The 22,987-nt window shown below is 38.0% G+C and overlaps 2 protein-coding genes across 3 annotated transcripts in view; one reads left to right on the forward strand and one right to left on the reverse strand.

The window, feature by feature from the left end:
• Nucleotides 1-22,987, reverse strand: part of zc3h12aa (zinc finger CCCH-type containing 12Aa) — a 315,343-nt gene that overhangs the window by 186,735 nt on the left and 105,621 nt on the right. The window lies entirely within an intron of this gene.
• Nucleotides 1-22,987, forward strand: part of grik3 (glutamate ionotropic receptor kainate type subunit 3) — a 109,303-nt gene that overhangs the window by 38,994 nt on the left and 47,322 nt on the right. For both annotated transcript variants that reach the window (XM_077526147.1, XM_077526146.1), the window contains 3 exons: nucleotides 15,330-15,503; nucleotides 16,481-16,738; nucleotides 16,967-17,148. In XM_077526147.1, coding sequence (XP_077382273.1) covers nucleotides 15,330-15,503; nucleotides 16,481-16,738; nucleotides 16,967-17,148 — 614 coding nt within the window. The remainder of the gene's footprint in view (nucleotides 1-15,329; nucleotides 15,504-16,480; nucleotides 16,739-16,966; nucleotides 17,149-22,987) is intronic.

Genomic DNA, 22,987 nt, shown 5'->3' on the forward strand with positions numbered 1-22,987 from the left:
AAGCGCTCGGGTGTGAAGCCTACGAGGAAGGCGGCTTGTTAAAAAAAAAAAAAAATCAGCGCGACGGGATTAAGATTCAGCACACGTGGTGATGAATTGTAAATAACCCGCCTGGCCTGCACCCCCCCACTTTGCCAGTTAATCGGCTTTCAAAAGACATAAGAACAATTGAAAGGGGTGTGTGATGTTTCGAAACTCGTAGGATTTATTTCAAAGCTTACCAATGTTAAATTATGCTTGATAATTGTATGTAAAATGTCAATTGTGGGCATGTTGCACAGTGTAGTGGGACCATGGAGACCTCTGCCAAGGCTTATCAACTGCCAAATGAGTCCACAACAATTTAAGATAAATATACTGTACTACTGTAAACGTCATTTTATCTTTACCTTCTTTGTTATGCTGCACATGAAAATGGTAACAAGACAACCAGATGGAAGTGTCACCCCGGGTTTTCACCGGATGCGGTTGCGGTGCGGTTGCGGTGCGGTGCGTCTTGACTGCGTGCTCCGGACGGGTCAATTTTTTTGTCAATCCACACCGGCTCCGCACAGCTGCGGTCCGGCAGCTCCGTCGCCGCCCACTTCCCAACGTGTCTCGCGGGACCGCGCGCGCGCGATCATGTGGCATTTCACAACGACAAACATACAGAAAGTCTGTGCTCAACAGAGAAGCAGAAAGAGAGGTGGACTTATTTTGATTTAACCTTTTCTTCTTCTTCTGCTATGAGATTCCATGCAGCATCCTTTTTTTGGTTGTCCTTGTAAAGTATATTAATAACGAGAGTCGGGTCAGTGCGGGTCCACTCTTTATTTCTGTCTTCCGCGTCCGGCTGCCGCTCAGTACGGCAAGCGAGACGGGCACAACAAGCAATCGCGAACATCAAACTCACAATACATTACAGTCCTTATAAAAAGGATGTGCCGTGTCATATATTATTTTGTGGTTTTCCACCTCCAATATAAATCTCTCCTCGTCCATGTTCGCTGGTGTCTAAACCGTGATTGAGCACATGGCCCGGCGACGCCCACGTCACGTTTTGCTGAAAAACTTGCGAAATAGGAGCTGGCGAGTGTTTTATTCTGAAAGGTAACCGGAAATTTATTTTGAAACTGCCTCGGTCTTCCTGTCCCGCTCGATGTGTTTTGTGCTAGCTTGCCATTTGCCGGAGGCCTACCGCTGCGGCGTCCGGCAAAAATAGAAAATAGGTCTATCCTTGCGGAAGGCTTGCGGCACGCCGCAGGCCTTCCGCAGTCGACACGCAACGCACCCGCAAGCGGTGTAAACTGCACCATTCGAATGAATGGAATCTAATTGCTTGCGTCGCCGGACCGCACCGCAACCGCACCGCAACCGCACCGCAACCGCACCGCAACCGCATCCGGTGAAAACCCGGGGTAACAGTGGCAAAATGGTTGAAAATACACGTGAGCTGTTACTACCTGCCGTCATGATGCTATTTTTGCTATTTTTTTTTTCTTTCTTTTTAACCGTCTGTGAAGGTGGAAAACGTCCACCTTTAGTACCTTTAAATGTCCAATTGTGTTGAGCGGGTGTATGTTAATGTCCCTCGGATGGCTGGTCCTTCCCCATCCAAGCGCCGCCAGCACTCTTGCTAATCCTCACGAGTGCGCCGCACCGCATCGCAGCCCCCCCGCCCGCTCTCCGAGGCCCCTCGAGGGGAATAATCTCCCCTCTCGTGCCACCAGAAAGTCGGAGGAAAAGATTGAGCCCCTTCGGCTTCAATTTGAACGTGCTAGGATTTTTTTTTTTTTGAAGTTCTTTTCCGTTTGAGCGCCTCCTGTCCCAGAAACTAGCCAGAGGTGTCCCGAATGGTCTGACCCGCACCTCCCCCCTCATTTGTCTACGTTAATGTGCTGTGTGGGGTCCACTGGAATAATAAGTAGGCCGGTTTTATATTTAGCAGCTACTGCAATGACATTGAAGGGGGGGGGTCACTCTTCTCATCAAACAATCTCCGTTCCTGTCTATCCAGTTGCATTCATTTTGATACGAGAGAATTATCATGTGCTGTTAGAAATTGGTGCCATGCTGCTCATGGTGAAACACCACCAAGCACAATAGAAATCAAAGGAGCGCGACGATGTATAATCACGAATCAGTAGTCAATCCTGTCAACAAAATCTAGCAGGTCAATGTCCCCACTGGGCCCCAAAGCAGGTGGAATGTTATGCAACATTGAAAAAGGAAATTCAATGATTGCATCCGCAGCTTTATTTGAATCCTCAGCATAATTTAATGGATTGATGCTTGGCAAGGTTTCATGCAAAAAAGAAAAAAAAATGTGCATGTTATCCCGCTTACAAGCCAACTACAAAACAAACAGCCATCAAAACTCGCTGTTTGGGCTTGGCAGAGGTACTTAGCATTTAGCCAATAGCCCTGAAGAGTAGTCATGTTTATAAAAAGAAATTGTCAACTTCTTTTTACATTAGAGAAGAGGAACAAATTAGGGACAAAAAAGAAAATAGATGAGCAATTCTGTTTTTGGTACATCCTACCACCTGAACCTAAACAGATAACATTATAAGGCAATGAATCTTATCTCCAACTTTAGATCAAAACCACAACTTACTATTAGGCATTAGAACAATGTAATGATTACAGTGTGAATGAATAGCTAATGTTACTTCATGACAAAAGTCTCTGCTTACGACCAAAAAACATCCATCCATCCATCCATCCATCCTTCTCTTTGTAATGTTTGTATCTTTATGACTGCTAGGGATGTAACGATAATGGCAATATCGTAATATTTAGATATTAAAACTGCCACAATATTGTCATCATCATGTTCACGAAATTTAAAAGGAACACATCTGTGAAAAAAAGTCAGGTTGATTTCCATTTGTGTAGTTCTACCACCCTCTGGGGGCTATTTTATTTTATTTTTTGTGTGCAGTTTAATTTTTACAAGGCATGTTTTGGCCCTTCTATGTTTAAAATCCAGGCTAATGGTCAGATGAAGGGGAACGTAATATGCTTATGAACCGAGTGAATGTAGAGGAACTCGACGTGTGCATGCATTAGCAAGTAAGTGCTTCAATATTTAGTGTTATTAAAGATTCTAGGTTGTTTATATGCATTGCTGTTATGTACAAAAGCACAAAAATAGGCTTTTTTTGGTATATGCTCTTCTAAAAAATGATAATAAAATATTGTGACCTTTTTTAAATATCGCCAACCTCTCCACAATATCGTGATAATTATCGTACCGTGAGCTTCATATCGTGATAATATCGTATCGTGATGTTTGGATATCGTTGCATCCCAATCTCTGACACCAAATTGTACACATCGATATTTTGAACCCCGCCCTAGGTCATGCAGCCACGAGTGATGCAATAAATAAAACAATGACTAAGTGGTGGTGTAATAGGCAGAAATGAATCTGCCGGCCACTTAAGTCAAGGCAAGTCAAGTCTAATTAATCACAAAAGAGTCTCACATGTCCATAGTTGACAAATAATAACGACAACCCTGCTCATGGCCGACAGCGTTTTTACTTTCTTGACCCATATGCCCCAAACCTGATTTTATCTAATGTAACAAGTTTCCACTCAGCATTGTGAATTTCAATCTTGAGGTGACATAATGCTGCACAGCTCCCGCAGAGTGAAGCAAGAGCGTTTTACACTTTCCCCAATAGCTCGAGAGCTAATCGTTGTTTTCTCAAGCTGTTTTAAAACTTCAAATTGCTTAATATTGTGTAAAAAGAGCAGACAATGTGGGGACAGACCAATAATATTGATTTGTCAAATTAATCTGATATTGACGTGAGGTTTACAAGTTACATGAAGCCATAACTATGATGTGGCCCGTGACAAAAATGACTTTGACACTCCGAACCAAACCTGTCAAGCGCGAGAACACCCCCTTAGGATGGCGACTGGACTTAAACAATGCGCTTCGGTTGTGCTGCAGATGCAGAAAATCGATACCAATTACACGATACACTTTTTTAGTTCGTGACCTAACCTTGTGATTTCCGCTTTAGAGACCATACGTCCGAAGTGCAGCGCTTTCACCCCAGGGATGAGTCTATTGAGCTGGTGACAGTAAAATTAAAAAGGTCTTCTAAAGTGCGTGGAATGAAAATTAAACCCCCGCAGCCCCTCCCAAGTGACCCATCGCCACGAATGCGAACATAAAACTCTGGCTGAAGCCTTGAGGTGGAAAGGCTATTACGCTGCGCCGCAGTTCGGGAGTTCTCAGCCGAGGCGCTCGCGCTACCATTCAAATGAATAAGCTGTGTACTTTGCGCTGTAGGAACACACTTTTATAGCGCTGCAGCAGCCACCTCGGGCCCGCAGAAATGACTCTATTTGACCTGCCTGGCAGATATTTGCTTCACTGCTTTACACGTGCTACTGATGTACCAAACTCCAAACCTGATATGTTTGACTTTGTTTTGAACTTTGAGAAAGGGTGAGCGTACGGTTTGAGATAAAAAAAAAACAAAAACAAAAAAACATTCATGAATAATATGAACTGAATTCACTAAATTCTGTCATCTTTTTAAGCGTGAAAAAGGTTTGCCAGCTAAAAAAAATATAACTTTTCGCATCACTTCTGCCATCTTTGTTTATCCTTCGCAGTTGCTTAGATTTGCACAGATTTATGTTGGAGACGTCACAGCTGCCGCCGTTTTGGAACCTTCTGGATCAATTTCAGTTGAACTGCATTGCATGGATGAAAGTAGTGATGCACATGCTGGTTGACCCCGTAAAATCAGTCTTTACTGTTTCGAGGGTAATATAACTCATTCACTCGCCGCCATTTTCACAGAAGCAACCCCCTTCGCTCCCGGCTGTTTTACTGGATTTTGACTGATTTTGCAAGGCACAGAGAATATTGTGTTCTAGTGCTATAAAAATATAGAAACTACCAAGAGAAAGATTTGAGTCTTTTCTTTCATCAGGAAGAAAAAAGTATATTGGTATCTGTTTTAGTGTTGCAGCAATTAGCATTAGAATATAGCTAAGTTTCATAATTATTTACAAACTTGTTCAAAACAGTGGTGAAAAGAGCTTGTTGCAACATGGCCCTGGTTGATCTCTTATACCCTGCTGCCACCTGCTGGCCGTTTTTTGTATTAACTGTTGCTTTAAGTGACCTCTTCAGGTCAGAGGCTGCATCAAAGCCTTCTATATGCTTTAAATCAATCAATCAATCAATCAATCAATCAATCAATAAAAAGTATAAATACGTTTTTGAGACCATGGCAATATTTAAAAATAGAATGTGTTTATAAGTTTTGGGAACAATTGAGTTAATGAAAGGGCAATAAATCGAATTAATTCGATACATCGTCATTTAAAAAAATCGAATCGTTGAAAAGTTGCTAAATCGTGAAATCGAATTTTGTCTTCTGGATTATTAAAAGCTGTGGTTCTTATGTTCTGTTACATCCAAATGCTTTTATGTGTTGTAATTTTTCACAAGTGGCTAAATGTTAGATGGGTGGTTTACAAGACATGTTTACATTAGCTACCAACTACTTAATTGTGGCACAAACTGTGAATGTTAAGATTCTGTTAAAACTGATCTAGAATTAGTATATGTTACTGGTGTCTGAACATTTTGCACTCTTTTATTATTTTTGAAGAAATGAAACCTTGAAGTAAACGTTTGTTGGATTTATTAGGTTAAAATCGATTAAAATCGTAATCGTCCTGAATGACTGCAAAAATCTAGATTTTATTTTTTGGCCATATCGCATCGCCCAGCCCTAATGGAAAGCAATCATATTGAATTTGTCAAAGCAATAATACATGGCATTTCCACAGGTTTATTCATAAGCAGAATTATAAATGTTTCAGAATGAGATTAAATGAAAGAATGAAGTCTTTCATCAAGAATTAAAAAAATAATAAAAAATCAGCCCTGATTCAACCCATTCAAAAATTGACAAAAAAAAAAAAAGGCCCACCAACATGTTGAATTAAAAGCGCCATTCACAAAAAAAAAAAAAAAGGTCCCCATTCAATTTCAACATAATAAATAAAAAGCATCTCCCCTCAAACTTCTCAAGCTAAACCGCTGCATTTTCACGAAACCTTTTCAGGAAACAGGCTCTTCATAGTTGACTGTATTTGTATTAAATGTGATTGTTTTAGTCAGGATCAGGCTAAAATATATTATACTATATTTGTTCCCTCTTAGAGCCAATCTTTTTAAATGCCTACAGTGTAAATTAACATTGAAAGATTTAAAAAAAAAAAAAATAATCCCCCAATTTTTCTATTTACTCTGTTTAGTTGAATACCAATTGAATATTTTAATTAACAGGTAAATATGCAGTTAATTGTACCTTGTGACAACTAGTGGAAGCGCATTTAATTGTTAGTGTGCCCTCATTATAATCAGGAAAGGAGCAGTCATTTTCTCTTCGACGCATGCCGACCTGAGTGTCCTGACAGATTATCCCGCGTGAACGTTTTGGGAATTATTATGGGATCCAAACACTTCACGAAGCTGGGAAGAGTGGGCGGAGACAGTAGAGGGAGTGGGTGGTACTTGGGCTTGGTGGCGAGCAGGAGCGGCTGAGCGATAGCTACGATAAATTGCCGAAGCGGAAGCGCTTGAGCATAAAATTAGATTTTACAAATGTGTTGTTACCTGACGGGACTCTGACAGAGGAGCTCCAGCGACATTATAGGCCGTCGCAATGAGCGCCACTAATCGTATCAAATAAATAAGCGCGCCTCTCCGCCCTCGGTGGAACGTCGGCGTGGAACATAATTAAAACGGCCCCGTGTTCAATTTATATGATAATAAATGACCCTGTGTAAAAGCTGCCGACATTCACGACACGGTTTCGCTACCTGACGTATCGCTTTGGACCATAAAAGAACCCATTCTTGAATCACTTTCTTTCATTTCCAATCGTGATGGCTTCAAAGCATTGGGTTATATTTAAACTCACATCTTCTATTAGCCTCTCGCTATCTCACGTTCCCGTTGCGTTACATGGCTGATGTGCGAGGAAAACGTGCTCTCCCCCGCTTGTTCATGGCCACTCTTCATAAGATGCAAGAAACAGTCAAAATAGGATGGTGCTGCTTTCAAAATGGGAGAAATACACACTTTGTATGAATAAAATTCCAACTGCATTTCTTTACAGCCAAAAAGGAAATTACTCCATGAATAATAATGATAAATAATAATTTTGGAAATCGAAAAACTCCAAGTTGTGACACATATTATACATACATATATATATATACATATATATATATATATATATATATATATTAGAGATGTAACGATATGCAAACATCACAATACAATATCACGATATGAAGCTCACGATACGATAATTATCACGATATTGTGGGGAGGTTGGCGACATTTAAAAGAGGTCACCATATTGTTAAAAAAAAAATTAGTTCACTAAAAATAAGCACAAAAATGTGCTTTTGTCCGTAACAGTAATGCATACAAACCACATACAATCTCTAATATAACACTTAATATTGAGGCGCTTACTTGCTAATGCCTGCACACATTGAGTGCCGCCACATATTGACTCGGTTCAAAAGCATATTATATTCCCCTTCATCTGATAATTAGTGTAGATTTTAAAGATAGAAAGGCCAAAACATCTCTAAAATAATTAAAATTGCACTAAAAAAATAAACAACTAGCCACCAGAGGGTGATAGAACTGAACAAATGGAAATCAACCTGACTTTTTTTTTTTTTTTTTAACAGATGTGTTGCTTTTAAATATCGTGAACAGGACGACGACGTTATTACGGCAGTTTTAATTTCACAATATCATGATATTGCCCTTATCGGTACATCCCTAATATATATAATACTATATATTGTTTATGAATTAATTCATACTGCATTTCCTCAAAACATCTGCTTGAATAGATGCCGTAGCTCAGAAAAATAGCTAGTTGAAAAAAAATATATAAATCCTAAAAATTCGGTCACAAGAAAATGACAATGCATCAAAAAGAGAACTATTTCTAAATGAATTCAGATGGTATTATGTCAAAGCCACCTTTAATAGAATAAAAAATAGATGCCATACCACAATAAATTACCAGGTGAATAATAATGCCGAATTTAAATAAGTTAGGTTACAGAAAAGAAGTGAGAGAAAAGTTGTTCTGCTTTAAACACATGAACGTACATTGTTTCTAAATAAATGACTACTGGTACTTATATTTCCTCAAAACCTCCACTCGAATAGACACCACACCCGCAGGTGGATAAATGCAGTTAACATAAAAATAGGGTTGTTAACACATTCACTGCCAGGCCAGCAAAAAAAAAAATTGACATTGACGTCTTTTTCCGTCAATGGCAGTGAATGAGTTAAGATGTTTATGAATAAATACATAGCGTCCCACAGTCTCCACTCGAATAGACACCATGCTCGCAGGTATACTATTTATAAACAAATCCATCTATTTCCTCAGAGCCGCCACTCAAATTGATACCATATGTGCAGGTCACATGCTGTATTTGCCACACTCAAAGGTGACCAACTGTGGAAACAAAAAGACAAAAAAAAAGACAGCTATTATATATTGTTCATAAATTGATTCAGACTCTATTCACTCAAGCTCGAGTACATGCCATTCTTCAGTTAATCAGTGACTAAAAATAAAAAGGGTTTGTTGCCTGGAAAAGGAAATATTAAAAAAAAAATGTATTTTCTAAACGCCCTACTCAAATAGAGACCATACCTCATTTAATTGCCATGTGAATACAGTAATTGCAGGAACAAGAAACAATATAATTGTGCTGAGACAAAAATGTACTATACTCATTAGGACTAGGCACATCTCAGCTGATGACTGGGCGAATAAATAAACACCACACCTCAATTAGAAAAGAAAAAAAAAAAACAGGGGGTAAGTTCACCACAAAAAAAAAAAAAAAAATGTGCCTGCAACAATAAACGCGGAAATACGCTAGTCAGATTGATGTAGTTTATTAATGATGCCAGTCGATCATTTGTGCCGACGATTATTTGCATCACTCGGCCGTGACAACACAAAGTTAAACACGCCATTAGCAGAAGAATGACGGCGATAGAGGCATCAAGCAGACAAATGGAAGCCAGCCACAAGCATTAACTATACATTCTTTACCTCAAATAACGACATCATTATTTTTTTTTTGTCAAGCCCTAAGGTGGGCAAATGCATGTCATGTTTAATTCATGGCGGATGCCTTCAAGTCTTCCAACTAATAATGACCGTCATAATCCGTGGCAAAACACATGCAAAGCTGCAGTTTAAGCTTTGTAAGTGATGAATATCACGTTGTATTACTTGTAGTAACTGAAAGGCAACTTTTGAGCCGCAAGCACTTTGAAGGGTTTTAACATAAAAAGGGAAGGTCATTTGGAGAAAACAGGCCATTTCTTTTCTTTTTTTTACATCAAACAGCTGTGTATTACTCAAAACCCAACCCATTGATAGTTTACAAAATGCAAAAATTAACTTGACAAACAATGAATATTGTTACATGTGGACAGGCTCCGTTTTAATTCACCTGTGGGGATGTTTACATGCTTTGGTAAGAGCTGCTGTTTTGGTTATCCAAGGAGTTCAAATGAGTTTAGCAGTTAACACTTTAATCTCTGCCTTTGACACATGCATGTGAACAAGAGTGTATACAGTCTGTTTATTTTCATGATTTTGATTTGAGGGAGGTGTTTAATTTTCTTAACGGATGACGAACCTAATAGACAGCAATTATTAACAGAAGGGGAAAACATCCATGTTGTTGCTAATGCTAATACTAATGCTAAGTAATTATCTGTAAGTATTCCACAATCTATTATACCAAAAGACAATTAACATAAATTCACATTTATTTGACAGTATTGCAATACAAAATGAATGTCTTACAGATTATTTTATCTTCAAAAAATGTCCGTGCAGCAACGACTCATAACTTCCACTAATGACCAAGAGCTGACATTCAAAGATGGTGGTTATTTGAGGAAGGTTTTCATTTTAACACGAATTGATTAAACACCAAAGAAAACATCCACACTAATGCTAATGCTAATGCTAATGCTAACAGTGTCTTTTTAGCTTCATATCTGACAGACAGGTGTGAGCACGGTGCTAAGAATGAAAGCTAGTAGCTGGGAACATTTGAGTTGATTAACAAGCTAAGCTTTGTTACCACCAGAGCAGTGATTTTTAATTTCCTTTTACGATAGCCATCGTTAATTAAAGCTAACAAATTGATTCATGCGGGGCTGTCGAGATTATTGTTATTGTGTTGTTACAAATAATTATGGGCGACTGCATTCCTCCTAGAATTGGCTGTAAATGTTGGCCCGGTTAGTGCTTTGTCTTTGTTTGTGCTGTTTTTTTGTGTGTTTTTGTTTTTTTGTGGAAGCGAACGCTGTCTGACTCCGGGGGAGACAGGAAACTATTCAGGGGCAGAGTGTGGTGATTCCAAACACAAAAACAAGCATAATGAGATAGTTGCACTGGCAGTTTGCTCTAACAAGCTCAATGGAGCCTACATACTGTAAGCCACTGTATGGGCAAGAAACAAAAATACGACCACATCTTTTTCTGGAGATGATCTGCGCACACGCACTGACAGTTAAACTCCAAATTATTCATATTACCAGACTTACATACTGGAATGTACATAAGTTGAGAGGATCCTTTGAAATGAGGCAAAATATTATCAGTTATGAATTTTCATTCTTTAATAACCCAACATTGTGTCATTTTCAGAACTACAAATTTGGCAGGATGGTGAATAACTTTAGATTCAACTATAAAAGTTACTGGACACTTTATATAGTCGCACAATCTAATAGGATCAAAATGGTGCCCAATCTGTTATTAAATATTAATTAAAGAGGAACATAGATATTTATTGAGATTAGTTAGATCAAATAGAATATAGATATATACAGAGAGAGAAGAGCAGTCGTATATCTTCAAAAAGGTAGAATTACAAAATAGCTGTCCTAATACATAGTAATTACAACATAGTACGGCTTTTTTTTGTCTTACTGAGATTATTACAATCAATTACGCTAATATGTAAAGACGACAGATTAAAATGCACGATCTGCCCCAAAATAATTAAATATGGCATGTTACTACATAGTAATTACATGGTAATCATGCTATTTATTTAGATAAACTCCTATACCAAGTGATGTTAATAAAACCAAATACAAGATTTATGTCCTGTGCATATTTTTGCCCGCCACTTATTCTAAGGTGCAATTAAAGTTGAATGTGCCATTTTTTAATGTAAAAAAAAAAAAAAAAATGCCATGATTAAGAATAACTTCGCCTTGTCACCGGCACATAGCTGTTTTTGTTTTGTTTAAATATATTTATCTGCGAAGCTTATGTTTGACCTCAAGCAAATTGAATTTGTTTTACTGTGTTTTATAAAACACAAGGTGGAGTGGCCTCCATTTTTCTTTTCATTTTTTCTGTATGTGGCCTTCGGTGGGAAGAGTCTGGACATCGCTGGCGCAAACACTGACAAAGAAAATCGTCATGAATGTCCTTTTGTACATAATTGGATGTTATTAATAATATTGTTATCTGATGCATGATTTACAGGCCTCATTTGTTATTTTCAACTTGCTATTAAATGAGAAAAACATTTTTTGTTTTCAGACCATACAGCTGAATTTTTCCCTGAAGCAAATAACATATGTTCAATAATATGATTTAAACACATCTATTTAGTCACATCGAGAGGCGTAGAACAAACTTGACTAGATGAGAAACAAAGAGAGTTGCACAGAGGGACAGCAAGCAATAATCCGGCAAACACAAACACTTCTCAGAACGCTACTACAGACAGTGAATAGATCTGATTGGTTGTCACTAAGTAAAGGATTAAAGATTGACATCACACAGGTCCTTGACATCACATAACATCACATAGCGTCTTTCCAGTTGATACCAGATGATGGTTACATGAGTTCAAAACAGACACTTGACCTCACGGTCATGAACCCAAACTTAACAGGTCATGAACTCAAACTTGACCCTGACGTGACCCCAGAAATGACAATTTTATTGTTATTGTCGTTTTTGCTGTTTCACTGTGTGTGTTTTGTTTTTTTTACTATTCATCTATCGCAGATTTTTCACTATATGATGGATTTTTGCGGTAATTATTAGAACCTTATTAAAGTAATAACATTATATCCTCAAAGAGAATTTAAACACCTTAGATTGGTAAATATTTTATAAAAAATAACAACTACATGTGGTACACTTTTGTTTTTTAAATACGAATTTTACCAAATTCTAAAAAGAGGTTTCAGCATGATCCAAGCATTATACAGAATACACACATTTATGCATATGCTATTACAGCAGGACACAAAAAAAAAAGTGGCTTGTGCTTTGAAAAAAAATCCCCATCCAATATGTTCCCTGTTCTACCGACTTCAGTCAAATTACAGGATGCAAAAGTTGTAGCGGTAAACATTATGAAACAAAATCAGCAGGCAGCATGAAAGCGAAAAGCAAAACAACCCGAGGCGCCGTCGCGTTTGGCACGCCGTCATTCCGTCCGTCACTCACATCTCTCTCTCTGTGAAGTCAGTCAACGCATGTTAAAAATACGCGTTTTTCATCCGTATACCCGGCGCCATTGAGAGCGCGCCGACTTAAGCTGGCTCGCAGGCACAACAGCGGAAGCGTGCACGCCTTCGCTCAACACGTGGACCGGTTTGTCGTCTTGTTGTTTATTTGCGACGCTATCTGCGGGCTAAAATGTCACTTTTTGACGTGGGACCGCATGTCATTGTTGGTCCCTTCAAGGCCTGTACATGTCACTTGCTGTCTATAATACTGTATCCTTTGGGTTACTGTAGACCATGTGCTGCTGATCAGTGATTAAAAAGTAAATATTATATTCATATCACAGGTGCCTTTGAGACTTTTCCATTTCACGCTCCCTCAAAAAAAATTGGAGATTTTCATTGTATTAAACATACTTTGTTTTTCTGGTAATCTTGCTGACAGGGTGGACATTTTTGGCCAATGTTAAGTATTTTCTGAGTATGTGGTGAATCTTCATTTACAAACATAATTCAGTTAGCAAACAGTTTATTCTTTAACAAATATATTTCCATTTTTTATAAACGGTTTTTATAGCAATTGATGAAAACATGACAGAGTGGACATGGTAAACTCCAACTTCTCACATATATATATATATATATATATATATATATATATATATATATATATATGTATTAGGGGTGTGAGGCAATTACATTTTTTAATCGTAATTACTCACGATTTCAAGTTAATTCACGATTAATCACAAATTTTATATCTGTTCTAAATGTACAATACAGGGTGGCACATGGTTGAGTGGTTAGCACGTCCGCCTCCCAGTACTGAGGACTCGGGTTCGTGCCTGTGTGGGTTTTCTCCGGGTACTCCGGTCTCCTCCCACATTCCAAAGACATGCATGGCAGGTTAATTGGGCGCTACGAATTGTCCCTAGGTGTGCTTGTGAGTGTGCATGGTTGTTCGTCTCTGTGTGCCCTGTGATTGGCTGGCAACCAGTTCAGGGTGTGCCCAGCCTACTGCCCAAAGCCAGCTGAGATAGGCTCCAGCACCCCCCGCGACCCTTGTGGGGAATAAGCGCTCAAGAAAATGGATGGATGTACAATTTTTTTTTCATACTCGTATAGTACATAAAGGTGGAAAAAATAAACTAATAGAAATATGGCTTATGGCTGAATCTTTTAGTCATTAATACAGTAATTTCATAATGATTCATAAACTTGAGTTAAAATTCAAAAGATGTACTTTGCGGTAAAAAAAAAATAGGGAAATTGATTTGTGTTGGTCATTTTCTGCCACTAGATGGCATAATTGCATTTGTAAGATGTTGGTGACAGCTGAGTGCATTTTTCTTTTCATATCAAGAGCTATCTAATCTTTGACTTAATGAAATTCTGTACATTTTTAAAATTGTAAAATACAACTTTATCACAGTCTCCACAAATATCTGCTTTCTTATTAAATTTATTACTGCTACATTTTGACGTGGACGTGAGTACTGCGTTGCGGCTGGAATTCCCCCAGTTATAGGCTTTCCAAGTAAGGAGCGGTGATTAATCACGTTAAAAAAAATTAGTGGCATCAAAGAAACTTTAAATTAACGCACTCATTTTGATACCCCTAATATATTTACATATGCATGTATTTATCCACATCAATTTGTCTAACAATGCTCAATTTATGCTCAAATTAGCAGCATCGGTTTAGAATTAATTAATAAATGTATTCATTATATGCATTATTTTTCCATTTGTCTGTTTTAGGAAACTATTTCACGGATCTTAGGGCCCAAATTAGCAGTGTCAGTTTAAAATTAACAATTAAAAGTGTATTTTGTCTTACTACTTATCACTCCTATACTAATCACTGTAACTCCTGTCAGACACGGACGGAGTTTAGTGGTTCCATTAGTAGAAATGTCTGCTTAAAAAAAGTGCTGTTTGACCGCAACAAGTCCCTCACACAACGATACTCGCACGCTGAACTAATGGCAGCTCACTAAAAGCGAATTATCCAAAGGCTTTTCCTCTTTTGCGAGGAGCTGATCAAATTTGTTAAAGTGCTTCTGAGAAATGCGCATTCTGCCCTCTTTAACAGTCAAATTAGTGTATACTCCAGCAATTACTTAATGTACTCTAATGAGATTTAGACCTTGTGCAAAATGGAAAGGATTCATTACTTTTAATGCGAGGAGTTCCAACGGGCCGTGTGCGCGTTGCATCGCGCTAGCTTAGTTGTGATGCGACCAGACCCCTAATAGAAAGAAAAGTAGCACTCCGCAATATTGTTCTGTATGTAGTATTACTACAATTAAATAGAATGTAAAGAATGAGACAGATTTTTCATTACTTCATACTTCAATTCAAAGGACAACAAGCATACAGTATTCCTCATCAATCAATCAGTTTTCCAATAATTCGTCCAAGATGAATGAATCACAGTGTGCTTGTGTTTTGAATATGCACTGCAGAAAGAAACACGTGAAAATGTGCATGCAGACGGGTTGCTTTTCCTCTTTTGTCTTGAAATGAAAGGACACGTTAGCGGAGAGGCCAGCGACTAAGACGCGTTGCCCCCTTGATGGAACAAAAACACGGTGCTTCAATCCATTACGGCTTCACACTTCAAAGATTCCGAGTGTATTTATCTCTGCATTTTCCCTCCATTAAGTCACACGAGGTCTTTTTGAACATGATCGATACTAATGTGTTTTTTTGTTTGTTTGTTTTTTAATAATGCTTTTATACAGGCGGGATTTTTGAGCAAACCGATGGCCCCGCCTCCCTGGTCAGCGCCGAGGAGCTGGCCTTCAAGTTTGCCGTCAACAACATCAACAGAAACCGGACTTTACTGCCCAACACCACGCTCACCTACGACATACAGAGGATTAATATCTACGACAGCTTCGAGGCGTCCAGGAAAGGCGAGTCGGCAAGCGCAAATTTGGTTTTTGATAAAAATGAGAAAACAAACAAAAAGTGACCAAAAAACATCTTAAAACATTTGACAAATAATACAATTTGACAATATCAAAATGAGATCAGCATAATTTTATTTCATTATGGCCAAAAAAATTAAATAAATAATTGACCAAAAACATGGTACAAATGTGGAGAAATGGCCATTGACAAAAAAATATTCAAGTTTGACAAAAAAAGAAAAAAAAAAGACAAAAATCTAAATTTGACAAGAAAACCTAAAATTTGACCAGCAAAAATAAAATAAAAACTTAAAAGACAAGGAAACTTGGGGAAAAAAATGAAATATTGAAACATATTTTGATCAAAATGAAAAATAGACATAACAAAACATTAACATTTTACTCAAACCACAAATTTGACAAGAAATTTATTAAAATCTAGCAAAAACGGCACCAAAAAAATTGACAAAAATATGTGATAACAGAACAAATAGCGATGAAATTTTGACAAAACTCTCCAAATCCCGCCCCCAAAAAACTAAATTTCACAAGAAAACTAAAAAAATAACAATTATCAAAATATGCCACAAAATCAGGATTTCACCTCAACACAACAATAATAATAATAGTAATAATAGTAATAATAATAATAATAATAATAATAATAATAATAATAATGCCACAAAACACAAATTCAAGAAATCCCCCCCCAAAAAAATATGGGGGTAAAACTTTGCAAAAAAGCTACAAATTTTTGTCAAAAGCTACTAAATGTGACTAAAAATGATAAAAATAAATTTGACCAGAAACTAAAAGATTAACCCCCAAAAATGATCAGGCAATTATCAAAACACACTAAAAAAAAAAAAAAAAAAAAATCAGGATTTTTCTGCCCAGCAGTGACAAAACAATGAAAATCTAACAAAAGGACTGCATTTTATCCCAAGTGAAGTCATCAAAGAACTGACTCTTTCCGGCAGCTTGTGACCAGCTATCGCTGGGCGTGGTTGCCATCTTCGGGCCGTCGCACAGCTCGTCGTCCAATGCCGTGCAGTCCATCTGCAACGCGCTGGAGGTGCCGCACGTGCAGGTGCGCTGGAAGCATCATCCCATGGACAACAGGGACACCTTCTACGCCAACTTGTATCCGGATTACTCGTCGCTCAGCTACGCCATCCTGGACCTGGTGCAGTTCCTCAAATGGAAAACGGCCACCGTGGTCTACGACGATAGCACAGGTGAGCGCCTTTTTCACTCACTTACCCACAAATCCAGTCTGATTTTAAAAAACGTGGGCGGGGGAACACCGCATAGCTAAAAAAGCTAGCCAAATTTTCCTACAAAATTGACCCCAAAAAAAAAAATCTAAATTTGAGAAGGATTTTGGATCCAGCTCTTGTATTGAAAGTCAAGCCATTGCGCAGTTGTCCACTTTCACCAATGGTGGTGGTCGATGTCCGTTTCAGGACTCATAAGACTCCAGGAACTGATCATGGCGCCGTCCAGGTACAACATCCGGCTGAAGATCCGGCAGCTGCCCGTGGACACGCAGGACACCAGGCCGCTCCTCAAGGAGATGAAGAGGAGCCGCGAGTTCCGCATCATCTTCGATTGCAGTCACCACATGGCCGCGCAGATCCTCAAGCAGGTCGGCCTCAACCTCTGACCATGTCTATGTCTTGGCAGCGGTAGGAAGTAAAGTGACTTTTTACTCCCTACTGTAATGATTTTTTTTTTTTAATCTATCCAAAGCAGCTCACAGAGCATAAAAGGAATTACTCAAAGTCCTTATTCCAAATAAAATAGGTGCTACTGACAAGTAGGTTAAAGTGCTCCATAAATAACACTGAGATGAGTTCATATAAAGTGCAGAAGTACAAAACGCAGCTATTAACAAGTAGGTAAAAGAATAAATAGAAAAGACTAACAAAAAACAACAAGCAACTGATGAGAAGGAGAAAACGTGCAGGGAAAAGACAAAAAAGAATGAAGTAGGAAGAATAGCAACAGAGTTCAAACAAAAAGCAATTAAAAGGGGAAGTAGAGCAACGAGGATTACCGAGAAAAACGCCACAACTTACTAGGAGAAACAAAAAGCACAACATCATCAGACGAGGGGGCACAATCCAAAAAGGGAGCGAGACAGAATGCAGCACAACAAACAGCAAAAACAATTTTTAAAAACAAAAAAAAATCCACGCACAAAAAACTACAAACTTTGAGAAAGATTTTTATTAATAACAACAACAACACTTCAATCAATGGCAAAGTAAGCCAAAATTAGATAATTAGTAAAAATAATGACAATAATAATAAATGCGGAAGTGGAAATAGATATCAAAACAGGCTATATAAAAGTGAACAATCCAATATTTTCCAAATTTGGCCAAAAAAATAAAAACGTGACAAGGAAACTGTAATAAATAAACAAATACTAAAAAATTCACCAAACTTTTTATATGAAAACGTCAAAATGTGACTACAAACTTTAAATTTGACATATACCAAAACAAAACAAATATTTGAATTTGAAAAAGTGCATCAACAACAAATGCAAATTTAACAACACATATTTTTTTAAAAACTGACTAAACAAAACAGACTGTAAATGAAAATGCAAAAAAACCATAAACAAACACAAAACCCGATAAAAACATGACCAGAAAAAAAAAACAAAAAAAAACTAACATATCATAATTTGACAAAATGATTTTTAAAAAAAACATATGGCAAAAAGAGAAAAGAAAAACGTAGGATTTGACATCCTTCTGGTGTGGTGGCAGACATAATAACTGGGGGCAATTACTGGCCTTCTTAAGTACAGTAGCGCGAGCAGTTCTGCCACCTGCGCTGTTTGGTCGCGGAGGTTTGGCGTCCTCCATCGTGACAGCTTTTGGTGTCACTTGACATATTTCATCCCGCAACATGACCTCTGCACCTTGGCTTGAGCAAAACAAGCGGCGTGCGCCGTCCTCGCCCGTCCCTCCTCTTCATTTCCTTCACTGATCTTGACAGACAGCAAAGGAATTGGCTCTCCAACGCTCATAAGGTGAAATGCGACAGCTTCTCCTGAGAATGATAGCGGCTTATGATGACGCTCCGGAGCATCCGTCTCTTTTGCGGTCCTGTTTTTGCAGGAAAGCCAGCGTGATACATATTGAATCGTCTTTGATAGGCTAGACGCACAACCCGAGTTCCAAGTCATGAGTCAGAAGTGCTGTATAGAAAGTGGACGGATTGATGAATGCGAGCCGAGGATGTAAATAATCATGCAAGCGAGTCCGTAGATATCCTCTTCCCCTCCTGCATTAAGTTTGCTGTCACTTTGTGTTAAGGTCTCACAAAAACGCATCGTCTCCTCCCCAAGTTATTGGGATGGAAGTTGACGTAAATCCGCTCGTGGCCGTTATACAAAGGAAAAAATCAAGAGGAGGTTTTGAGGCACAATTCTCCTTCATGGCAAACGTGTTGGTATGCCACCATCTTTGAATTCGGCGGGAAAGTTAAGAGTCATTTTCAAGTTTTCTCACGAGTGATGTAAACACAAACTTGACATCTGATTATTTTAAGGTGATGAAATGTTTGTGAAAGCAGCAAATCATCAACTTATATTTAGTGTCTCATAAAAAGTCGCAAGGGCTTTGTAAGAACAATATTGCAATAATTAATTTGAGCAAAATATCTTGCTTTTGTGGGGGAAAATTACAGATATTTGAGGAATAAAACTAATGGGGAAAAAATGTCAGATTATCAAAAAAACAGTTGCAATATTACAAGAAAACATTTGGAACTTTTATAAGAATAATAATTATGAGGACATTTTGCTTAGAAGAAATGGAAAAAATAATGAAATTTTCATTTTGCAGGTGAAATGTCAAAATATTACATAGGATGTAGGTATGTAACAATAAGCACAATATCGTGATATCGTGATATTAATTAAAACTGCCACAACATCGTCGTCGTCATGTTCACGATTTTTAAATGAAACACATCTGTTAAAAAAGTCAGGTTGATTTCCATTTGTGCAGTTCTAGCACCCTCTAGTGGCTACTTTATTAGTGCAATTTAATTTTCATTAGAGATGTTATGGCCTTTTATGTTTAAAATCTATGCTAATTTTCAGATGAAAGGGAACATAATATGTTTGTGAAGCAAGTCAATATGTGGAAGAACTCAATGTGTGCTTGCATTAACAACATAACATAATAATAAAACATAATAATAATAATAATAATAATAATAACATAACATTGATGTTATGTACAAAAGCACAATATTGTGACTTTTTTTTAAATATCGCCAAAATCCCTACAATATTGTGATATTATCGTATCGTGAGCTTCATATTGTGATAATATTGTATCGGAACGTTTGGATATCGTTACATCCCTAATAGGATGCAATTTCATTTGTTATTTTTTGGGTTTTTTTTGTTGTGGCTGAGCCCCCCCCTTATTTTTTTCCCGTACTAGAATTAAATGTAATTGCACATCCACTACAGTAGGTGGCAGTGGTGCTCTCATTGCTAGGACATGCTCAAAGACATATGTTTCTATAGGTTTATAATAGCAGTGGTGAGTTGGGACGGATGCAAAACATTCTTCCTGATGTGGGTAACAATATTTGAGTAGCACAGCTGGTAACGAAACATTTGGTTCCACCAAGAGCTCACATAAAGCCTTGCTTGATGAAAGCCAACATGAAATGAATTTCGTGCACTTCCATGTTGTCAGCCAGCGTACAACACAACTGCAGCCAAATTTAAAGGTCGACCTAATCTACGACAACGAGTGCAAGGCGGGACACTCAGCCTACGGGTAATGTGACTTTGACAGGCACAACAGATGTGTGTCTGCGTGTGCGTGTATGTGACAAAGTGTCTCCGATGCTATTATGTTTTAAACAGGCTTTCAACATCACAACACTAGAAGTGTAGTACATGTAGATAGAACACACACACACACACTCACAGCCTTTTTTGTCATGCCACGGTGCCATCAAGTTGTCTGCACGTGCTCACATCAACATGCATCTGTCAGCTCGAGTTCCGTCTGCCGCTTGGACGGGAGAAAATGGGAAAGTGTGTCCTCCCCGGTGATTTAAAAAAAAAAAAAAAAAAAAAAAAAAAAAAAAACAACAGCAAAAAAAAAAAAAAAAAAAAGGAATTACTGCCCTTTGTTGTCAAGTGCGAGCAGGGTCGCTTACGACCTGAAATGCATTGGTTAAAGGTGAAGTCAAGTCCAAAATGGTCTTGACAATATATTCTGGATGTCCCCACTAATTTAAACATTGTATTCCGATTAACATTGTGTTTACGGCGTATAAATAACCTGTTTTCATCCAATGTCACATGACCAAAACCAGAAATCAGTTGATGTTCGCAAGCTGAGCACTTACACTATGATGTCATTTTAGTCGACAAAATGGCCGACCCCTCAGATAGATAAAAAAACAGGTTGTGAGATTGGTTAGCTAATTAGCTAAGTTAGCATCTGTCTAAGATACCAACCTTCTGATTAGGGCTAATTTGATCAAATTCCCTATTATGAAAACTGGAAGATGCACAAAATGGCTGCTTTAAACTAAAAGGGCCGACTTCCTGTTCAATTAGGGCAGTGGTGTTCCTAAGCAACTTGGCACCCTAGGCAGGATTTCTGGCAGTGCCCCCCCCCCAGAGCGTGCACAACTTATTAGACCAACCACAAACCTGACACCGCGCAACTTATTAGACCAACCACGAAATATTCATCATAAACTCACACAGGGCACACGGTATCTTCACATCTCTGGAATTTTAAAACCGCAGTTGCAGTGCAAAATTAATAATGTAGTAATTGTACTACAATAAATCCCTGTATGGGATAATGAGAGCCTAGCAAAGAATGAACTTAATTGTTTGCATCAACCATTCAGAGTATTATCTCACTATCGTGAATAGGGACTTGCAGAAGTTAGTTTACATTTCACAAGAATTGTTTTTTCTTGTGTGCTTTGCTTTCATTTAATTGTTGATGGTTCTGACAACTGGTTCTGATGATGCAGATCAATCTGAGTAGCACTCAGTACCTTATGAGAGAAAATTTATATTCACATTCTTACTAATGAAATCTGCATTTAGAGCATCTCCCACACTTATTTTATACTTATTGGTACAACCGGGTGTCACACAGTGGTATTTTCACTATAGAGGAAGAAAATAACATGAAAAGTATGCTGTGAAAAAGTCAACTTCCTGTAAGTATGGCAACGCAAGATGGCCGACGCCGGCTTCACTTTTCGCTTCAGCATGAGCGGCCCAGTTTATTTATTACGTCCCTGCTGTATCAGCCTGCAAATCCACCTGAGAGTCTGACCTTGATCTTTTTTTTAAACTTTGAGCCAGGACAGCATAGTAGCGCTTTCATTATATTCTCTTAACTAAAGAGCTATGTTTGCTCACGAGTACCCGTAGCATCTGCCTAAACCGCCTAATGGCAGGACCGCCACTGAATTAGGGGATGAGTTCTTGAGACTTTTTTGCACTTCCTGTTATGATGGGGCACATCCACTCGATTTTGTGTACAGCATACAAACCCTTGCCAAAATTGGTGAGTTTTTCGTCACACTTAAAAGACGATTCACTTCTCAGAATTCTCACAATAAAAATATAGTAACTAACAATTCCAAGAGGCCGTAATATGTCTTTATTGCCTCAATGTTTGGTAGCAGAGAAAGAAAGAAACAGAGGCATATTTGCCTTCATGTTGGCATTCCTTAAAGCGTGTAACCTTGACTTTTCTTTACAGCAGATGGAACAATTAACAGCAACGCACAGCCGCCATGGGACTGTGGCGCCTTAGAACGTCACTGGAGTAAAAAACAAGTGGCAATGATGGAATGTTGAAATGTAATAAAAAATAAAAAATAAAAAAAAATAGTGCTCTTAATTGAATTTGAAACATAAACTTGCTGTTGTGGTATACATTGCATACAGTGTATTTTACGCAGCTTGTGTGTGATCTGGCTAGAGCAGCGTTTCTCAACCTTTATTGAGCCAAGATGCATTTGACATGAGGAAAATATTATGGTAAACTAGACAAAAAATTATATCACAAAAATTGATGCACTTTATACAGCATATGGGTTATTTCAGGAATGGAGGACAATGCATGTAGCATGAAATTTGGTGTTTCCAGCTCACTATCACTTTTTATGAGATATTTGTCAGTCATATCATATATTTTGCTGTTCGACACAAAACTGTTACTGCTACTCAAGCATCAGAAAAACATGTCTCAAAAATATTCCCTTTACAATTCAAGATAAATTTTTTAATAAGTAATTACACTACAGGGTTACAGTACTTATGTTGACATTTTAGCCAGAGCACATGCTAGGTTGTTGTTATGCTAACAGGTGAAGAACAAACTTTGCTATAATAAAAGGAAAACTTTGATATTAATATATTATTCTAAGAACATAAATAACAGGGTTGTATTTGAGTG

The sequence above is a fragment of the Festucalex cinctus genome, chromosome 7 (genome assembly GCF_051991245.1).
Source record: "Festucalex cinctus isolate MCC-2025b chromosome 7, RoL_Fcin_1.0, whole genome shotgun sequence".
Classification (NCBI taxonomy): domain Eukaryota; kingdom Metazoa; phylum Chordata; class Actinopteri; order Syngnathiformes; family Syngnathidae; genus Festucalex; species Festucalex cinctus.